This window comes from Microcebus murinus, chromosome 4 (assembly GCF_040939455.1).
Source record: "Microcebus murinus isolate Inina chromosome 4, M.murinus_Inina_mat1.0, whole genome shotgun sequence".
Classification (NCBI taxonomy): domain Eukaryota; kingdom Metazoa; phylum Chordata; class Mammalia; order Primates; family Cheirogaleidae; genus Microcebus; species Microcebus murinus.
In genome coordinates, this window is record NC_134107.1 from 52,564,458 (window position 1) to 52,581,344 (window position 16,887).

General features: G+C 41.5%; 1 protein-coding gene and 2 non-coding genes across 3 annotated transcripts in view; all 3 read right to left on the bottom strand.

Annotated features, from left to right (window-relative positions):
• Positions 1-1,758: 1,758 nt before the first annotated feature.
• The window catches only part of RPL27A (ribosomal protein L27a), a 36,963-nt gene continuing 21,834 nt past the window's right edge, over positions 1,759-16,887 (bottom strand). Inside the window, exons 2-6 of the mRNA XM_012783972.3 lie at positions 4,551-4,575; positions 4,101-4,164; positions 3,590-3,665; positions 2,732-2,906; positions 1,759-1,930 (exon numbers count right to left, since the gene is read on the bottom strand). Coding sequence (XP_012639426.1) covers positions 1,802-1,930; positions 2,732-2,906; positions 3,590-3,665; positions 4,101-4,164; positions 4,551-4,553 — 447 coding nt within the window. The 5' untranslated portion in view covers positions 4,554-4,575 and the 3' untranslated portion in view covers positions 1,759-1,801. The remainder of the gene's footprint in view (positions 1,931-2,731; positions 2,907-3,589; positions 3,666-4,100; positions 4,165-4,550; positions 4,576-16,887) is intronic.
• Positions 2,019-2,149, bottom strand: LOC142870815 (small nucleolar RNA SNORA3/SNORA45 family). Its single transcript, XR_012919146.1, has one exon. It is a non-coding gene; the product is annotated as a small nucleolar RNA SNORA3/SNORA45 family (small nucleolar RNA).
• On the bottom strand, positions 3,314-3,443 carry LOC142870816 (small nucleolar RNA SNORA3/SNORA45 family). Its single transcript, XR_012919147.1, has one exon. It is a non-coding gene; the product is annotated as a small nucleolar RNA SNORA3/SNORA45 family (small nucleolar RNA).

A 16,887-nucleotide genomic window follows, 5' to 3' on the forward strand; every position in this document is an offset into this window, starting at 1 on the left:
GACGGTGTTGATCGTGCTTCCGGTTGAAGAGGGAGAGGGGGTGGAGGAAAGGTCAGTGTGCCCCCGGAACCAGAACCTCAGGTCCCCCGGAAGTGGCTCTTGAGGACGAGGCGGGGAGATTCTTGAGTCGTTGTGGGTATCGGGACGGTGTGGCGGTGCCTGCTGGTGTACGCGGCCGTGGGGGCTCCAAGCGCCGCCAGAATCCGTCATTTAGTGCTGGCGGGCGCCGCACATCCGCCGATGGTGCACTCATTCAGCTGACTGCTGTTGGGCTAGTTAGCCATTGAATATGGACTAATGCATTTATTTGCATTAAAAGCTTAAATCTGACTTAAGCTGATTTTGACGAGTACCTCGCTTTTGCAAATCATGCGGCAGACATTTCCTATAAACCGAGTTACATGCAGCCCCGAGGTTTGAAGGAAAATACATTTAAAGCACATAAATATTAGGCCAGAAATTATATCCTTTGCAATTCAAGTTTTTAAAAGATTAGATACCAACCTAATGTGCTAATGGCACCATTTTTCATAACAATTTTAAGTAACGTTAAAAGACTGAATGCCACTGAGTTGGAGGGCATCTGACAGTTATGCTCCCCACATTCAGGAGGGCTTCCTCCATAACCCAGTCAAAGCTTGGCAGTCTCATGAAAAAACGTTAGTGAATGTGGGCTCAAGCAAGCACTGGCGTCAGGGTGGACTTGAGACTCAAAGCTATTTTAGTCAGCTCCTCATAACAGAATGGTCTGTTTCAGCAACATTGCATTGCCCCACTGCAAACTGAAATATAAAATGCCATTTCCTTGGTCCTGCCCTCCAGCCTCCCACTGTAACCCAATCCCTGAAATAGCCCCGCCAAAATAATCTCTCCAGGCTCATCAGCCACCATAGCACTTCCCATTTGCCTAATAACCTTTTGGGCTGATGTGATGGGGATGAGCTGTAAATATAGATGAAGCTTTGCTCCCTTGCCTGCTGCTCACCTCCTGTGCTGCCCCACAACTTTCACGGAAGACAATTTTTCCATGTGCATGACCCCACAGAATGCTAAGGAAAACTCCATCAACTGAAACCTAGTAGTAGGATAAGGGCCATCTTAATTACTTCTTTGCCCAGATTCTAGACTGTTATTTGGGGTCAAAAAAAAGTTCAGAATCTCAGGAGCTACAAACTAGCAAATTATAATTTGCTTTGAGATCTATGAGGATCCTATTTGTAAGCAAGCATTGGTCACCAAACCCAATTCCAGTTTCTGGCCTTCAGGATTTCCCAATCTTTTCCACAAGATCTATTTCAGACTAGAAAAAAAGGTAAGTTTATCTCCTTGAACAAGACCCTGATGCATAGGGACCTATATGAATCTGTCAACTGCTTTCTGGAATCTAGCCCCCACCTGACACATCTAAAATTCAGATTGGGAACTGCCTCAATCCTGTCACTGTTCCCTTGTAAGCCACATGGAACAGTTAAGAATACACCCTCCTATTCACTGTAAAATTCAAAGTACAATGCATAGTCCTTTCACATTAGGTATTTCAACTGTCAACAGGTATCATTTTCATTTTATACATGAAAATGTGTTAACTGGCTAATGCCTCTAAGTACTGGTCCTGTCTTTACTATGCACTTCCTGAGAGGAGTTATAGTAGAGGAGCCCAAGCCCTCATATCCTTAACTCCCAGAACCTGTTAGGTAGGTTTCCAATGTATAGGGTAAAGCAGAAATGTCACCAAAGAACTTATACTCAGACCACAAGGAAAAAGCATGTCAGCATTTAATGAACCTCCCTCCATATGGCTTCAAGCCACCAAGACACAAGCTCCCCCAACACCCTTAATCTTCTCCTCAGCTCTTCTGCTGAAAAACTTGGCCTTCACGATGACTGGCTGCTTTGGGAGCTTTCCCTTCCCCAGAACTTTGTAGTAGCCCTGGAAGAAAAGAGAAAAGAATTTACAATATACCATAGCAGGTATGAAGAAAGATGCCTGTCAAGCCACTTTGTAAAACCCAGGTAGGATGTGTTACTGACCTGGGCACTAATGGGGGCACTGATTGCCCCCGCCAGTGAATCAAGACCAGCAGATTCTCTTCGAGAACTCTAGCACACCAGGACAAGAGTGGTGTCAAGATGTGACTCTAGTCTCGGCAAAGCAAACTTCCCTCTCCTGCTCAATTACCCTTGATAAGCAAAAATGGACAACTATATTCCCAGCAATGCTTCAAGTCCTGATGGTCAAAATGCCTCTCTAGGGTTCTGGCCTTTAAAAAGACTACCTTCATTTTCATTGGAGGCAACACTGACACAAGGACTAGAACCCCAACAATATACCAAAAAATGTTTGTCTGTGGGAGAAATCTCTTCAGTTAATGTAGGGCCTTGAATAACAATTGAACATATTAGGATTTTATTCTGTGAGGAACATGAAGGGCCAAGAGCTGTACCTCAAGACCAGAACTAGCTGTACAGCTCAAGTCAAGAAATGCAAACCTGTTAGTTACAATCTGGGCAATAACAATAGGCACCTATTACTGACAGGAAAGACTGATTCAAGCAAAATGGGAGCAAGGCAGGGAAGAGTTATATTTTGATCACAATGACTTATGATAATTCTACCAAAAGGTGGAATTGTCTGGTATGTAGCTGGGTAAATATAAGACAGGCTTCAGGTAGGAAATTAAGTGGATTAGACTAAGCCAAACTTTTGTAATGGCATATCCAATTCACTCACCGATCGCACCACATCAATAATGGGAGCAGCTCCAGTCTTGTTTTTGGCAGCATTTACCCGTGTCTGCTCACTGACCAATGTCCACAATTTATCAAGGTTGACAGTTGGGCAAAAGCTCTGGTTCCTCTTTAAGTGGTAATGCCTCATACCAACTTTCCCAAAGTAACCTGGGTGACTGGGAAGAAAAAGCAACCACCCTTGTAAACTCACTACAATTAAGAAGCTATGTTTATCATCTTTATAGTTATCTACCCCATTACAGTGTAAATTAAATTGTTCACTGGCACAGAACAGTGAATACCACACAGCAAGCACTGAATTCATTTGTCGAATTGAACAACTCTTTACAAACCAACAAAGACCATCAGGAGGAAAAGGTTAGCTCTATTTCATAGAACCAGGACAATCACTAAGGAAGAAAGAAGCAATGCCAAGAGTAAAATTCAAGTCACTTGACAGCATTCTCTGGAAAACCTACCTATACATTGCTACGATAAAGGTCTTCTAAAGAACTAGTCAAAATCTATCATTCCTTAATTTGTAGCTATAACTGACACTAACAGTTGCATAGGTCAATCTGAAGGATGTTACTAACCTGGTGACTGACTGTGCCATGAGGACCACAGCCAGTGAATAAGGTCAGCAGTTACTCTTCGAGGACTCTAGCACACTGAGGCAATAACCAATACCCAAGCGTGACTCTAGCCTCGATGGCAGTTCTCAATTCACATCAAGTGTTAACTTGGTAAAAATTAACAATAGGCAAAAGAGGCTTGCTTCCAGACTTTAGATGTTGTAAACCTGCGCCTATACCTCCCAAGCTATCAGTGTCAGTAAAGGCAGCCCAAGTATACTCACTATTTGTCAAAGTTAATCCTGTGGTGATGCATGCCACCAGCATTTCCTCGGCCTCCTGGGTGCTTCCGATGCTTGCCTGCAGGAATAAAAAGCTACATGGCTAGCATAGCCTTCTCAATACTATCTCAGCAAAACCAGAGAATATCCCCACTCCTCTGTGCCCTTGCTTATGCTGTTCCCAAGCTACAATACCTCTTTCGGTACTGCTATTCCGTCAAGACTTCGGGTTAAACATCTTTTCAGCGTTGCATGTCACAGCACTCTGCATCTTCAAATAATTCAATACTCTACCCCCCTTAATTTTTATTCCTCCACTGATAGAAAATTCTCTAAAACTGGAATACTAGAGAATCCTCTAAAAGAAAAAAAAAACCAACAGCGGCCCGAGTCAATCCACCTTTACTGCAAAAACGTCTTACTCTAATCCACTTCTAAACTACCTACATGCTGACTAGCTAAGCACCCGAAAGAGAGAGCCCTAGGCCGACCAGGAGGGGAAGCCGGCACTTACCGATGCGGCCGTGGCCGTGGCTCACGTGGCCCCGAAGCTTCCGGGTCTTCCTCAGTCTGGATGGCTGCGTGGAAAAAGGAGCTTAGTGGTAAGGCCTAAGGAAAACGGGAAAAAGGAGATGCTTGCCAGCCTGAGGTGGGCCTATAGGCCAAGGAACTACCTTCTGGCGCGTTCAGCAAAGTTGAAAATACAGACTAGCCCAGGGCCCTGTGGTTTCACTCAGGGTGGCACTCGGGCCCGCGTGGCTAAGACATCCAAACCCCGGGCCGAACACGCGGCCCCAAGGCCCCCCGCCACGTCCCGGGCCCACGCCGGCCATCCTGCCCTACAGCCGGCCCTGTGAGGCCTGGAAAGTCTGGCCAAGGCCGGGGTAGGTCGCTTGGGGGCAACTGGAGTACAGCCCGGGGCCTCGGCCGACATGGAAGCGGAGGCAACGAAAGGAACACTTACCATGGCGGCGGCTGAAACGAAAAAGGGAAGGCTTCCCGAAGTCTCGCGAGGTATGGAACGGGGGGGCGGAGCAAATTGCCTCACTTCCGGCCGGGGAGGCGGGGCTTCGGACGGGGCCTCTTTGGTCTCGCGGATTTTGTGCACCCGCGGGCCGCTTCCTCTTCCTGCTTGTAATCGTCGCTTTCATACCCGAGTGCCGGTTGCGTGGTGGCGGCCAACTCTTGTCGATACAGGCGGTTGTAACATGTTCGGAGACTGAAAACTGTTGAGAAATGCGGGGCGTGGGGTGCTGTCATGCAGGCTGCCGGGCCTTAGGTGGGCTGGGCCCTTTCCTGGCGCCTGGGCCCTGGAACTGCCTAGGCCCACCCAAAGGGTCTCGGTATCTCTCAGCTCCTCCCAAAATGCCCCAGTCCTGGGCGGTCCCAGGCACCTCCCCTGTCCTTAGTGGTCTGCTCGTTTGTCTCCCGTCCGCGGCGAAGAGCAAGAGGCACTATTTAACCCTTAGTGTGCCCACTTGGCGTCTCGCTGCTCACCGGAGCTGGCACTCCGTCTTTTGTCCTTTGCCCTTGTGCTGTCTTGGGCGGCCTCTCAAGTTTGAACAACCTGCTATGCTTCTGGGGCCTATGTGCCTGCTTGCTATATGGTCCTTTTAATCCAGACCCTGTAAATACTTTTTCTAAATGCCACATTGAAATTTTCTCCGGAATGTATTTGACACGATTGTGACCCTCTCCTGTACCAGACCACCCCTGCCTAACCTGGACCTGATTCAAGCATTTCTTACGTGAAGCTTCTCTTGACTCATGCGGTCATAGTTGCTCACTTCCCCACCTTTACTACCACACAACCTAGTACATAGATAGCTCTTACATAATAACCAGTACACATTTGTCTTCCTAACTAGACTGAATTCCTTATGGACTCAAGGATTGTTTTTTTTTTATCCATGCACTCCCAGTTCTTGGCATACATTCAATTTTCTTCACTAATAGTGGAAGAGGCATCCCTGTTGTCTTAAGTGGCTCCTTCAACCAGTGTTTGAGATCCCATCCACTCAATTCTGTGTGTCTGTATTTTTCTCTTCCTGGCTTCCTTCAGCTAAAATATATTTTGACTACAATATCCTAAATTCTCATTGTCTCTACTACCCTTGCTCTTTCCTTTACAGCTGTTTCCCAAAAGAGTAGTCTACAAATCCTGTCCGTTTGCACCTTCCCATTCATGGTTTAATTTACTGCAATCTGGCTCTCAGCCTCACTACTCCAGTGAAATTGCTCTTACTGAGGTCATCAATGAATCAGTTGCCGAATTGAATGAACTCTTCCCATTCTTTATACCACTTGTTTTTTCCATTATACTTTAATCCTTTGCTGCCTTTTACTAAAGAAACTCTTGCCTTCCTCCTACTTCTCTAGCTGCTTCTCAGTCTTTTTTTCAGGTTCTTCTTGCCCACTATCTAGATATTAATGTTCCTGAGCCTTGTGTTCCTCTTACCTTTTCACAGTACCTAGTCTTCATGGGCGACTTCAATTCATATTCACATCTCTATGTGCTTGAGCTCCACACCCATACAGTCACTTATTTACTAGTTATTATCCCTTGAACATTCTGCAGACAAATATACCCAAATAACTCAATCTTTGTTGTTCACTGTTGCCTTCTTTATTCTATAGCTTGGTGAGTGGCACTGTTGTCCACTTAGATAATGAAAATTTGTCCCCAAGCCCTCTCTTCTAATAGACTGTCACAATATCTTTTTGTTTCTATATCTCTCAAATCCCCCTTCTTTTAAACTGTAGGGCCACTACCTTCATTCAGACCCTAATCTATCTCTTATCTGGAGTTTTCAACACCCTCCTGGGATTACTCTGCCTGCATTCTAATCCTCCTCCAGTTTCCATATCTTTTACAGCTCTACCATGTTAGTATTCCCAAAATGGGTGACTTTCATTCTTTTACTTACTTGATCAAAAAGTTCGATGGCTCCTTATTACTGACAGAATACAACCCCCCTGCCTTTCCAGCCTTACCTCAGCTCCTCCCCTGCTTTCTATTGCAGCCATGTTGGTACATCCTTTCTGCATTTTTGTCTTTGCTTGTGCCATTTCTCTTGCCTGAGTGCTCATCCTCTTCCTGACCACGTATCTTGAATATTCCTCAGTGTTTAAGGCCCATCTTAGATTGTACTTCCCAGAATACTCCAGTCCACAATGATAACAGCCAACATTTTCAGAGCACCTTGCAGTTTACAAAATGCATCTGCCTAAGAATTCATCAGTACCAGCCTCATTTTATGCATGAGGAAACTGAAGCACAGAGAAGTTGAGTGACTTGCCAGAGGGTACATAGCTGTTAAGATACAGAGCCTGGGCCTACTCTTTATTCCACTCTCTCTGCTTTTACCTCAGTAGCCACTCCCTCTCTGACCTCACAGCACTGTGGTCTTCATCACCCCTTCAATCTTAATCACATACTGCATGTGATCAGGAGAAAGAGGGATCTTGAGAGGGGTAGGCAAGGTCTAAGAGAAGACCATCCTCTATTTGACATCAGAACTGGCTCATAGATACACAGGAGATGAGCTGAGTTACCTGGAAACTACCCTTGGGAAGATGATCTGTCAATGGAGGTAAGCTGGGCAGAGCCATGGGAATGGAAAGTAACCAGCTGTATTGTAACTAAGGCCTGGAGTGAGGACAAAGGCTGTATAAGGGGTGGAGGTAGGGTTCTGGTACATCCCTTCTGCTAGGACACTCCTGGATGGTTTGCCAGTTTCCTTGGTTATAGAGGAGCTACATCCCCTTTCTCAGGCCAACAAAGGGTCTCCCTGAGTGGACCCAGAACTCCATGTTGGGGGTCTGTGCTCACCTAACATTCTTCTCATCAATAGTTTCATCTCCAGGATAGAGGAAATGCCCTGGATGGTTGCCTGGCTCTGCTCTGGTTTTCTAACCAGCTCCCTCTTCTTCATAAGGCAACCATGTGACTTAAGCATACAGCTCATGTGGGGTTTGTTCAGTGTGAGTAAGTTTCCTGAGATTGATAAGCTCTGAGAGAGCAGACAAAGCTGCGTTTTATATCTGCAAAGATGAGTAGCAGCCAGACGTTTGGCATTAAGTGACCTCTCCCTCAACACTGGCACACAGGGCATGACCTTGAACATGATCATTGAGGGGTGGTATCTTTCTCTGTGACATCTCTTCTGAAGTAGAGCATGGCCTTATGACATCTCAGGCATCTGGGCTCCCTCAGAAAGTCAGGGCCTCAGAAAATACCTATTAAATGAATGGAAGGGAGATGATGCCAGGCAGCAGCAAGGTGAGGCAGGTAAATGAGGTGCTGGCTCTTTTGCTACCCCAAGCCTTTCTCCAGGTGGCCTTGGGAACACACTACCACACTGCAGAGGACCCTGGTGGTCCCTCTCGCTTTCTCTTCTCTCTGGGTTCCTGTATTTGTCATTGGTTCTTCAGACAACAACAACAGCATGGATGGATTCAGCCATGTTTTCTTGCCCTCCAAATGGAGGGCAAGATGTGGACATTTGGAAATAGTATGTTGCTTTCCTCTTTCAAGTAGAGGACCATTAGTTCACAATGGGAAGAGCCAGGATTTCTTCTCTTTTCTAAGTGAGAATTAGATACTCATAAATACAAATTTATTTCAGAAAGAGTTGAAAAGTATATATAATTAAAAAGACAGTACAGGCCATTAGTCTATAAACATATGAAAAATCCTAAACATCACTAATCACCAGGGAAATGCAAATCAAAACCACAGTGAGAGATCACCTAACCCCAGAGAGGATGGCTTTTATCAAAAAGTCCCAAAACAATAGGTGCCTACGTGGATGCAGAGAGATAGGAACACTTAAACACTGTTGGTGGGACTGTAAAATAGTGCAACCTGTATGGAAAATAGTGTGGAGATTCCTCAAAGAATTAAAAGTAGACCTACTGTTTGATCCAGCAATCCACTGCTGGATATTTACCCAAATGAAAAAAAAGTCATTTTATCAAAAAGACACCTGCACTAGAATGTTTATTGCAGCACAATTCACAATCACAAAGATATAGAATTAACCCAAGTGTCCATCAATTCATGAGTGGATTAATAAAATGTGATATATGTATACCATGGAGTACTACTCAGCTATAAAAAATGAATTAATACCTTTTGCAATAATCTGGATGGAACTGGAGAACATTCTCCTAAGTGAAATATCTAAAGAATGGAAAAACAAATACCACATGTACACACTATTAAATTGGAACTAACTGACCAGAACTCATGTGCATATCTGGAAGTAAAGCTCAACAGAAATCAGGTGAAAGGAGGTAGGAGGGGATGGGTGAAATCATACCTAATGGGTATAATATACACTATCTGGGTGATGGGAACACTTACAACTTTGACTCAAGCAGTAGAAAAGCAATCCGTGTAACCAAAACATTTGTACCCTCGTAATACTCTGAAATTTAAAGAAGTATAACTGTAGAGATCATGTAGAAATTTTAATATTACCTCCATTATATTTTTCCATGTAATATGTACATAGTAGGCAAACAGAAAATAACTAAATTGATTAGAAAGCACTGACACTTTTCTGTCACTGAGATCAGTTTCGCATCTTCCCCCTCCCCTGGCATTTTTTTTGTAGTAGCTATATGACTCCCTGATTCTCTGGAAGGAAAAGCCTGATATTTCATCACAGTTAATTCAGTAGAGATTAAATTTCAGGTATATGAATTTAATAAATTGGTATGTCATCAGAAAAAAAAGGAAAGACAGTACAATATTAAAGAAAACTCTGAAAAAATTTAAGTATAAACACCTCAAATCATTCCACCCTATAATGGTATTTTCATTTTGAATAATATCACCTTTCAGCTCTTGTCTACTTGGAGCCATAGCTGTCTGCAAAGTTGATGATCATAGTATATACATCCTTTTGTATTTTGCTGTTAATTTATTAACATGACATTTTTCTGTATCACTATCCAGCCATCATGATTATTTTTGACAGCTGAAGAGTAATTTATGTACTGTAATTTTTAAGCCATTTTCTTATGTATTTTGTTTTCAGTTTTTGTTCTTATTGTATTCTTTGCTGTTAGAGACAATGATACAGTGAACATTTGTGTGTGTATATATAATTTTTTCTTCTGATGAATTATGTTGTCTAGGACAAATTCTCAGGAGTGAGATTGCTGGATTATAGCCTATGAACATTATGATCCATTTTATGCTGCTATTTTTTTCCAGGTGATTTGTATCAATTTATGCATCAGCAATATGTACAGTTTCCAGTTTCATTTCAACTTCCCCGGGCTTGGGCTTTTTTTGTTTGCTTTTATCCCTAGTTTTTGATGTATGGCATTTAGGGGGAAATCCATAGGATCACAGCTGGGGCTTTCTTCAACACAAAGTAAAAATAATCTAATTTGAGGATTAGAGACTTTTAGGAGTCTTTCTTTTCTGTGTTTGATAGATTTTTTAAAAATATCATTGTACTACATGGCAATTGTATTTCTTAAAGCTTTGATGGAAGGAAGCTAACATGGAAAACTCTGCTGCCATTAAACTCAGAAAAGCAAAACATGAAGAGAGGAATGCTAGGATCTTTGAGAGCAGTTTATCCAATAACAAAAAAGAGGCACTTACATATTTGGGTGTTACTTTAATTTCAGAGGATAAAATTAGTGGAAAGAACACAGAAACTTGGGTTGATTTCCTAGTTCTCTGTTCATTAGCTGAATTTTATTGAATAGACAGCATATTCTCTTTGAATCGAAATTTTCTTGGCTATACGATGAAAAAAATAATGAGATTCATTCACTTATTTTACAAATATTTATTGAGTGTGTACTATGTTCCAACACTATGTGTAGGTGCCAGGCAAGTGAGGAGCAGGTAAAATTGTGAACAAGAAAGAGAAAGTTTTGCCCTAGGACTGTAAACAAGCAAACCAATAATATATCACATACAACATAGTCTAATAAAGAACAGGTGCTCTCTTATTACCTAGTGTTTCTCCCTCGTATTGTCTCCCTAAAGTGAGGATTATTTTTTATGATAATTTGTTCTGTAGTACCCATGTAAACAATCTTTGAAATTTTTACTCCCAATGTGATATAGAATGACATGTTCCATCGTTCCTTGGCAAGGTTAAAGAAATCGAGCAAAGTGCCAGGCATGGTGACTCATGTCTATAATCCCAGCTACATAGGAGGCTGAGGCAGGAGGATCACTTGAGCCCAGGAGTTCAAGGCTGCAGTGGGCTATAATCATGCCACTGTACTCCAGCCTGGGCAACAGAGTGAGACCCTGTTTTTAAAAGCAATTAAAAAAAAAAAGGAAGTCCTGTAAATATTTCCCTTTCCTTAGTTCCAGATATGGTAAGATGTTAAAAGGGGGTGGTTTGTGGCAAGATGGTATTATATGTGAGGATTTCTGCCCTTCCATACTTTCACTTTATGATTCATTTATTCCAGATTTCTCCATGACTTAAAACAGGTCATGGCCAGGCATGGTTGCTCACGCATGTAATGCCAGTACTTTGGGAGGGCGGAGGTATGAGGATTACTTGAGGCCAAGAGTTTTTGAGACGAGCCTAAGCAACATAGTGAGACCTTGTCTGTATAAAAAAATAAGAAAAATTAGCCAGGTATGGTGGCACAGGCCTATAGTCCCAGCTATTCTGGAGGCTGATGTGGAAGGATCATTTGAACCCAAGAGTTCAAGGTTACATACAGTGAGCTATGAGCACGCCACTGCACTAGACTAAGACCCTGTCTCTAAAATATTTTAAAAATACATAAAAAATAAAATAAGTCACAAGCTGATTGCTTCTGGTATATGTTGTTTAACTCATGGTGTTTTCTTATATTTTTTAAAATTTAATTATTAATAGTTGTCAGCATTTTAAAATTTAAATAAAAATATTAATTTTTGGTGTTTTGAAAAACTAAGATTTGGAAACAATGGGCCCACATTCTTTTAAGTGGAGCCCTTCACTTATATAGACTGCCTGGCCCTTGTAGACATTTGAATTTACTACCCCTGACTTAAGTACAAGTTTTGCAAATTTTACCCTCTATACTCTCCTAGGTCTCAGGAGATAGGAAGGAGAAGGAAAAGCTAAATTATAGTGAAAAGCAGCCAGAGGAAGAGGGGTAGAAATGGGGTCCTTTGACCTTCCCCCTTGTTCTTAGAACAGATACTCTTTGTTTGGATGTGCCCTTTTTTTTTTTTTTTTTTTTTTTTTTTTTTTTTTGAGGCAGAGTTTCACTCCTACCCAGGCTAGAGTGCCATGGCATCAGCCTAGCTCACAGCAACCTCAAACTCCTGGGCTTAAGCAATCCTTCTGCCTCAGCCTCTTGGGTAGCTGGGACTACAGGCATGTGCCACCATGCCCGGCTAATTTTTTCTATGTATTTTTAGATGGCCAATTAATTTCTTTCTATTGTTAGTAGAGGCGGGGTCTCACTCTTGCTCAGGCTGGTTTTGAACTCCTGACCTTGAGTGGTCCACCCACCTTGGCCTCCCAGAGTGCTAGGATTATAGGCGTGAACCACCACGCCCAGCCTGGATGTGCCTTTTATTTAACTCTCTTGGAATTTTACTCTCTTGGAGTTTTACTTCAATTGCTCATCTTTTTTTAAATTTCAAAATATTAATTAAGGGGTACAAGTGTTTTTAATACATGGATATCTTGTATATTGCTTAAGTCAGGGCTTTTGATGTGCCCATCACCAGAATAGTGTTCATTGTACTCAAGAGGTAAGTTTTTGTCCCACCCTTCCGCTCTCTCCCCTTCTTGGTTTCTCATGTCCTTTATATCGCTTTGTGACCATGTGTACCCATCTGTTAGCTCCCACTTATTAGTGAGAACATATGGTGTTTGGTTTTCCATTCCTGAGATTCTTCACTTAGGATAATAGTCTCCAGTTCCATCCACGTTGCTGCAAACAGTTGTTCTTCTAAGACAGATATGAAATACCTATTTCTGTGTGCTCTTACCTTGTGTAGTGCTCACTGGTGGTAGAAAGCCATACCACCTTTCTGAATTCCCAGGATATTTGTTATGCAGTGTCTAATGCAGCAGTTCTCAAAGGGGATCTGTATACACTATGGGAGTCCCTGAGACCCTTTCAAGGGATCTACTAGGTCAAAACAATTTTCATAATAATATGAACAGGTTATTCGATATTTTCACTAGGTTGACATTTGTACTGATGGTGCCAAAGCAATGGTGTGTAAAACTGCTGTTGCTTTGGGCACCAAACTGGTACAAGTCATTGTATTCTTCACCACTAGTCATTTGCAATTAAAGAAAAAAAGAGCTACTTTAACTTAAGAATGTTCATGATGAATCAGTAAAAATTTTATTAAGTCTCAATTCTTGAATACATAGTTTTTTTGATATTCTGTGTGAAGAAATTGGAAATATGCAGAAAGTACTTCTGCTGTATATCAAAGTGAGAAACTGTACTTGTGCTATTGAGTTGTAAGCTAAACTAGCCTTTTTACTTTTTCATGGCACACCAGTTTTACATGAAAGAACCACTAACAGAAAAACTGGTTATTCAGGCTTGGGAATTTGGCAAATAGTTTCTCAAAGTGACAGTATTTGCTGCCAATAATAAAACTTAAGCTTTCAAGCAAAAATTAGAATTCTGGTAAACTCTCATGGAGTTTGACAGCTTCTCAATACTTAAAGAATTTCCTGATGAGATTAGAGGTGATATTGAAGAGTACCATTTTTTTTGTTATATAATAAAATGTGTCAATATCTGGAACATCTGCATAAGTCATTGATCCAATATTTTCCAGATGACCAATGCTTGGTATTATAAAATTATGCCTGGGTAAAACAGCAGTTCAAAGTCCAAGATGGATAAGTAGATTTTAATGAAACAGTAAGAAAAGTTCATTGATGTAGTTTTAGGTTCCAGATTACAACTAACATTTAAGAAACTACCACTTGTTGAATTTTGGTGTGGTATCAAAGAAGAATATCTATAATTATCTAATAAGGCTATTAAAATACTTCTGTTTTCTCCAACTGTATATCTCTGTGAGGCTGGATATACTGTAAACTAAACAACATATAACAGATTGACTAAGTAGGTATGGAAATCCACCTGTCTTCTATTAAGCCAGACATTAAAGAGATTTGCAAATATGAAAAAAGAATGTGTGATTCTTCCCACTAAATTAATTTTTTAATAGCTAATTTTTCCCAAAAGTATGTTATTCATGTTAACATGTAAAAATTAATTAATATTTTTATTTTATTTTTTTTTTCTTTTTTTTTTTTTTTACTAGAAAGATTGGGTGAGATAATTAATATTTTTAAATGTTCTCAGTTTTAATTTCTAATGTGGTAAAGAGCAGTTGACATTACCTACATAAACAAAATTTCTTTGGGGTCTTCAATAACTAAAAAATGTAAAGGAGTTCGAAGACCAAAAGTTTGAGAACCAGTGGTCTAATGGAATAAACTCAGCCATACTTAACCCTTCTAATAGAGACTACCCTCACCTCTGCTGGGACTGCTGCTATAGCCTCTTTCTGCCAAATAATTGTCCCTAGAGCCCCAGAAGGAATTAGAAGTGAAAGTCTACCCATTGCTTTATGTAGTGACACCTTTCTGGGCCCCAAGCAGCCTGGCCTCTCCCAGCCCCATTACCCTTCATTGTTAATAGGCTTAGCTCCCAAAGACTTCAGACTAGAGTGAATTCTTTTTCTCAAACTTGCATAATTACAGAGCCCCAGATTTAAATTAAATTTTTCATTTTGTTTCTTAAATAAGTATATATATAAACCTGAGTACAACTTCCTTTTGCTTTGAGTTCTAATACAATTATAAAACCAAGTACAGTTTACAAATTATAAAAAAGCTACAAAACCAAAATCATCAAATTAACAATGTTAATTTTGTTTAATATTAACAGTATTAATGTGTAGATGATGTTTTGCTAAACTAAATTAACACTGCAATTTAAATTCGGTGCTCACTTTTATGGCTTAGTTCAGCAAACATATGCCACAATAATGATAGATTGATTTCCCCAACTCCTTTCTCTATTCCAAGTACCATAAAACATTCATCATTATGTGCCACAATGTCATTTAGATTTCACATGGTAAGAATCCATGATTTATGTATTAAGTCTGCCCCTCTCTCTACTCATTAACCTAAGACAAGTAATATTGCTTGGTGTGTACTAGATCCTGAGCTCTGAACACTGCCCCTAAAATCTTGTAATGGCTATGTAGATGATCCATTCTAGAGCATGGTGCCATGGGCTTATAGTCCCACCTATTCAGGAGGCTGAGGCAGGAGGATCACTTGAGCCCAGGAGTTTGAGTCCATCCTGGGCAACGTAGTTATACCCTGTCTCAAAAATACAAAAAACAAAAACATAAGCTCTATTGTTATAATGAGGCACTAATTTAAAAAATTAACTGGGGAGAACTCATGAAAATATGCATATAGACCTCAGTTGAGAACATTTCAGTAGTTAAGAGTGTGGAGTTTGGAATCAGACTGCCCTGGTTTTGAATTTGAACTCTGTCATTTACCATCTGTCTTTGTGCATGAACCAACCTCTCTGAGCCTCAGTTTCCTCAACCTGTCCCTCATGTTTTTATTTAATTAGTAAAAATATCATAATCCCTATTTCCAAGGGTGATTGTAAAGATTAAAATAAAGTATATAAAGCACCTGGCATAAACTTGGCACTTAATAAATTTCCTTCCCTTTTCCAAGATTAAAACTTGGATCAAGCTTGTCTACCAATAAGGAGAGACATAGGTCTGGGATGCTTTTGAGGGCAAAGAAACTCTGTAAGAAACAACTTGGCAGACACCTCCAGGCTTTGTTTTCCATGGTGGAGTTGCTGTACTATCTTTTTGGGCCCAGATGAGTGGTTAAGTTGAGGCATGAGCCTCCAGCTCTAGGGAGGGACATGCCTAGACTGCTGAGCCTTTGTTTTCTCTGAAGCCTCTCTGGCCTATCCAGGAACTTCTGCCCCAAAGAAATAAATTATTCTGCTTTGTGTTTCATTTACAGCGAGTGGAGCTTGCTCGTTCTATGCGTTGCTTCATGCTTGAGGATATCAATGGAAAAGCTCCCGGCATGGAAACGGGCATGGGCGTGGACATGGGCATGAGCTTCATGGGACTGCCACAAGCTGACCAGAAACACTGTTCTAGGAATGGACAGATGGAAGCTATCGTACTGATATGCTCATTGTGCCGTCAGTACCTATCAAATGTGGGCTCTTGGCTTCTACCCTGCCAGCATTTGCTCTGTAAGGGTTGCTTCCAGGGCTTGATCCAGAAACTAGGACAGATTGCCAAGGCTCACCGGACTGTCCCAGATGGTAAGTACAAACACATCACAGGTTCACCTCCTTCGACATAGCAGGTCTTTTTCTGTTTTGTAGGAAGTGAATTTCAGGGGGAGAAATAATCATAATTTAAACACCCAGGGGACACTTGGGGCTGAAAGCAATTCTTTGGGGGAATCTCTGAGACAAAGCAAATCCTCTTGATGCCTAGTATATCTGTTGTGTAAGCTGCAACTTTTCATGTTTAGAATTTCCTTACTAAGAAGCCTGAGAAGGTTTTGATTCAAGGTTTGGCTGACTCCCCAGATGAAGAGGATTGTGTTCTGCCTCACTAAAACTCCAAGGCAGAGGAGGAATGGCTGGTCTCGTAGGGTTGGTCAGGAGCAGATTTTGAACAGAAGCACACTGACTAGTGAACCGTTCACTATTTAAGCTGCTGCCCAGCAGGGAGGAGCCTGTGTCTTGCTCCTGAATGTCAGGTTTCCTAGGAAACAATCGCAGTGAGAACTGTGAAGTCCTTGGAGGCAGGAACCAGGTCCCTTCATTTCGGTGTTTTAGCACAGGGCATGTAACAGAGCTACAGGGAGTATCTGTAGAATGTAATCATACAATGAAAAAGTCAAATAAGCTAGCAACACTTAGAAACATCATCATGGATCTTTTCTGTTTGTTTTGTTCTCTGCAGTATTTCAAAAGTGATTTGTAGCACAAATCTAGCTCTCTTTAAGGCATCATGGCATTGCAGTTAAGAGTGGGCTTTCGCTAGACTAGGAATTGGTGTACCCATGGCGATAAGCTTCTCCAGTAGAAACTGGGGGATTTTGGTTTAGGCTCTTTGGTGGTCATTCAGAGGAAGGTGATGGAGGCATCACGGTAGTCAGGATACCAAGAAACAAAATAAAGAAGCGTCGGGAACTGACTGTGGCAACGAAAACTTTAGAGGCTGGGTTGGAAATCAAGGAGGAAGAGAATAGTCTTGT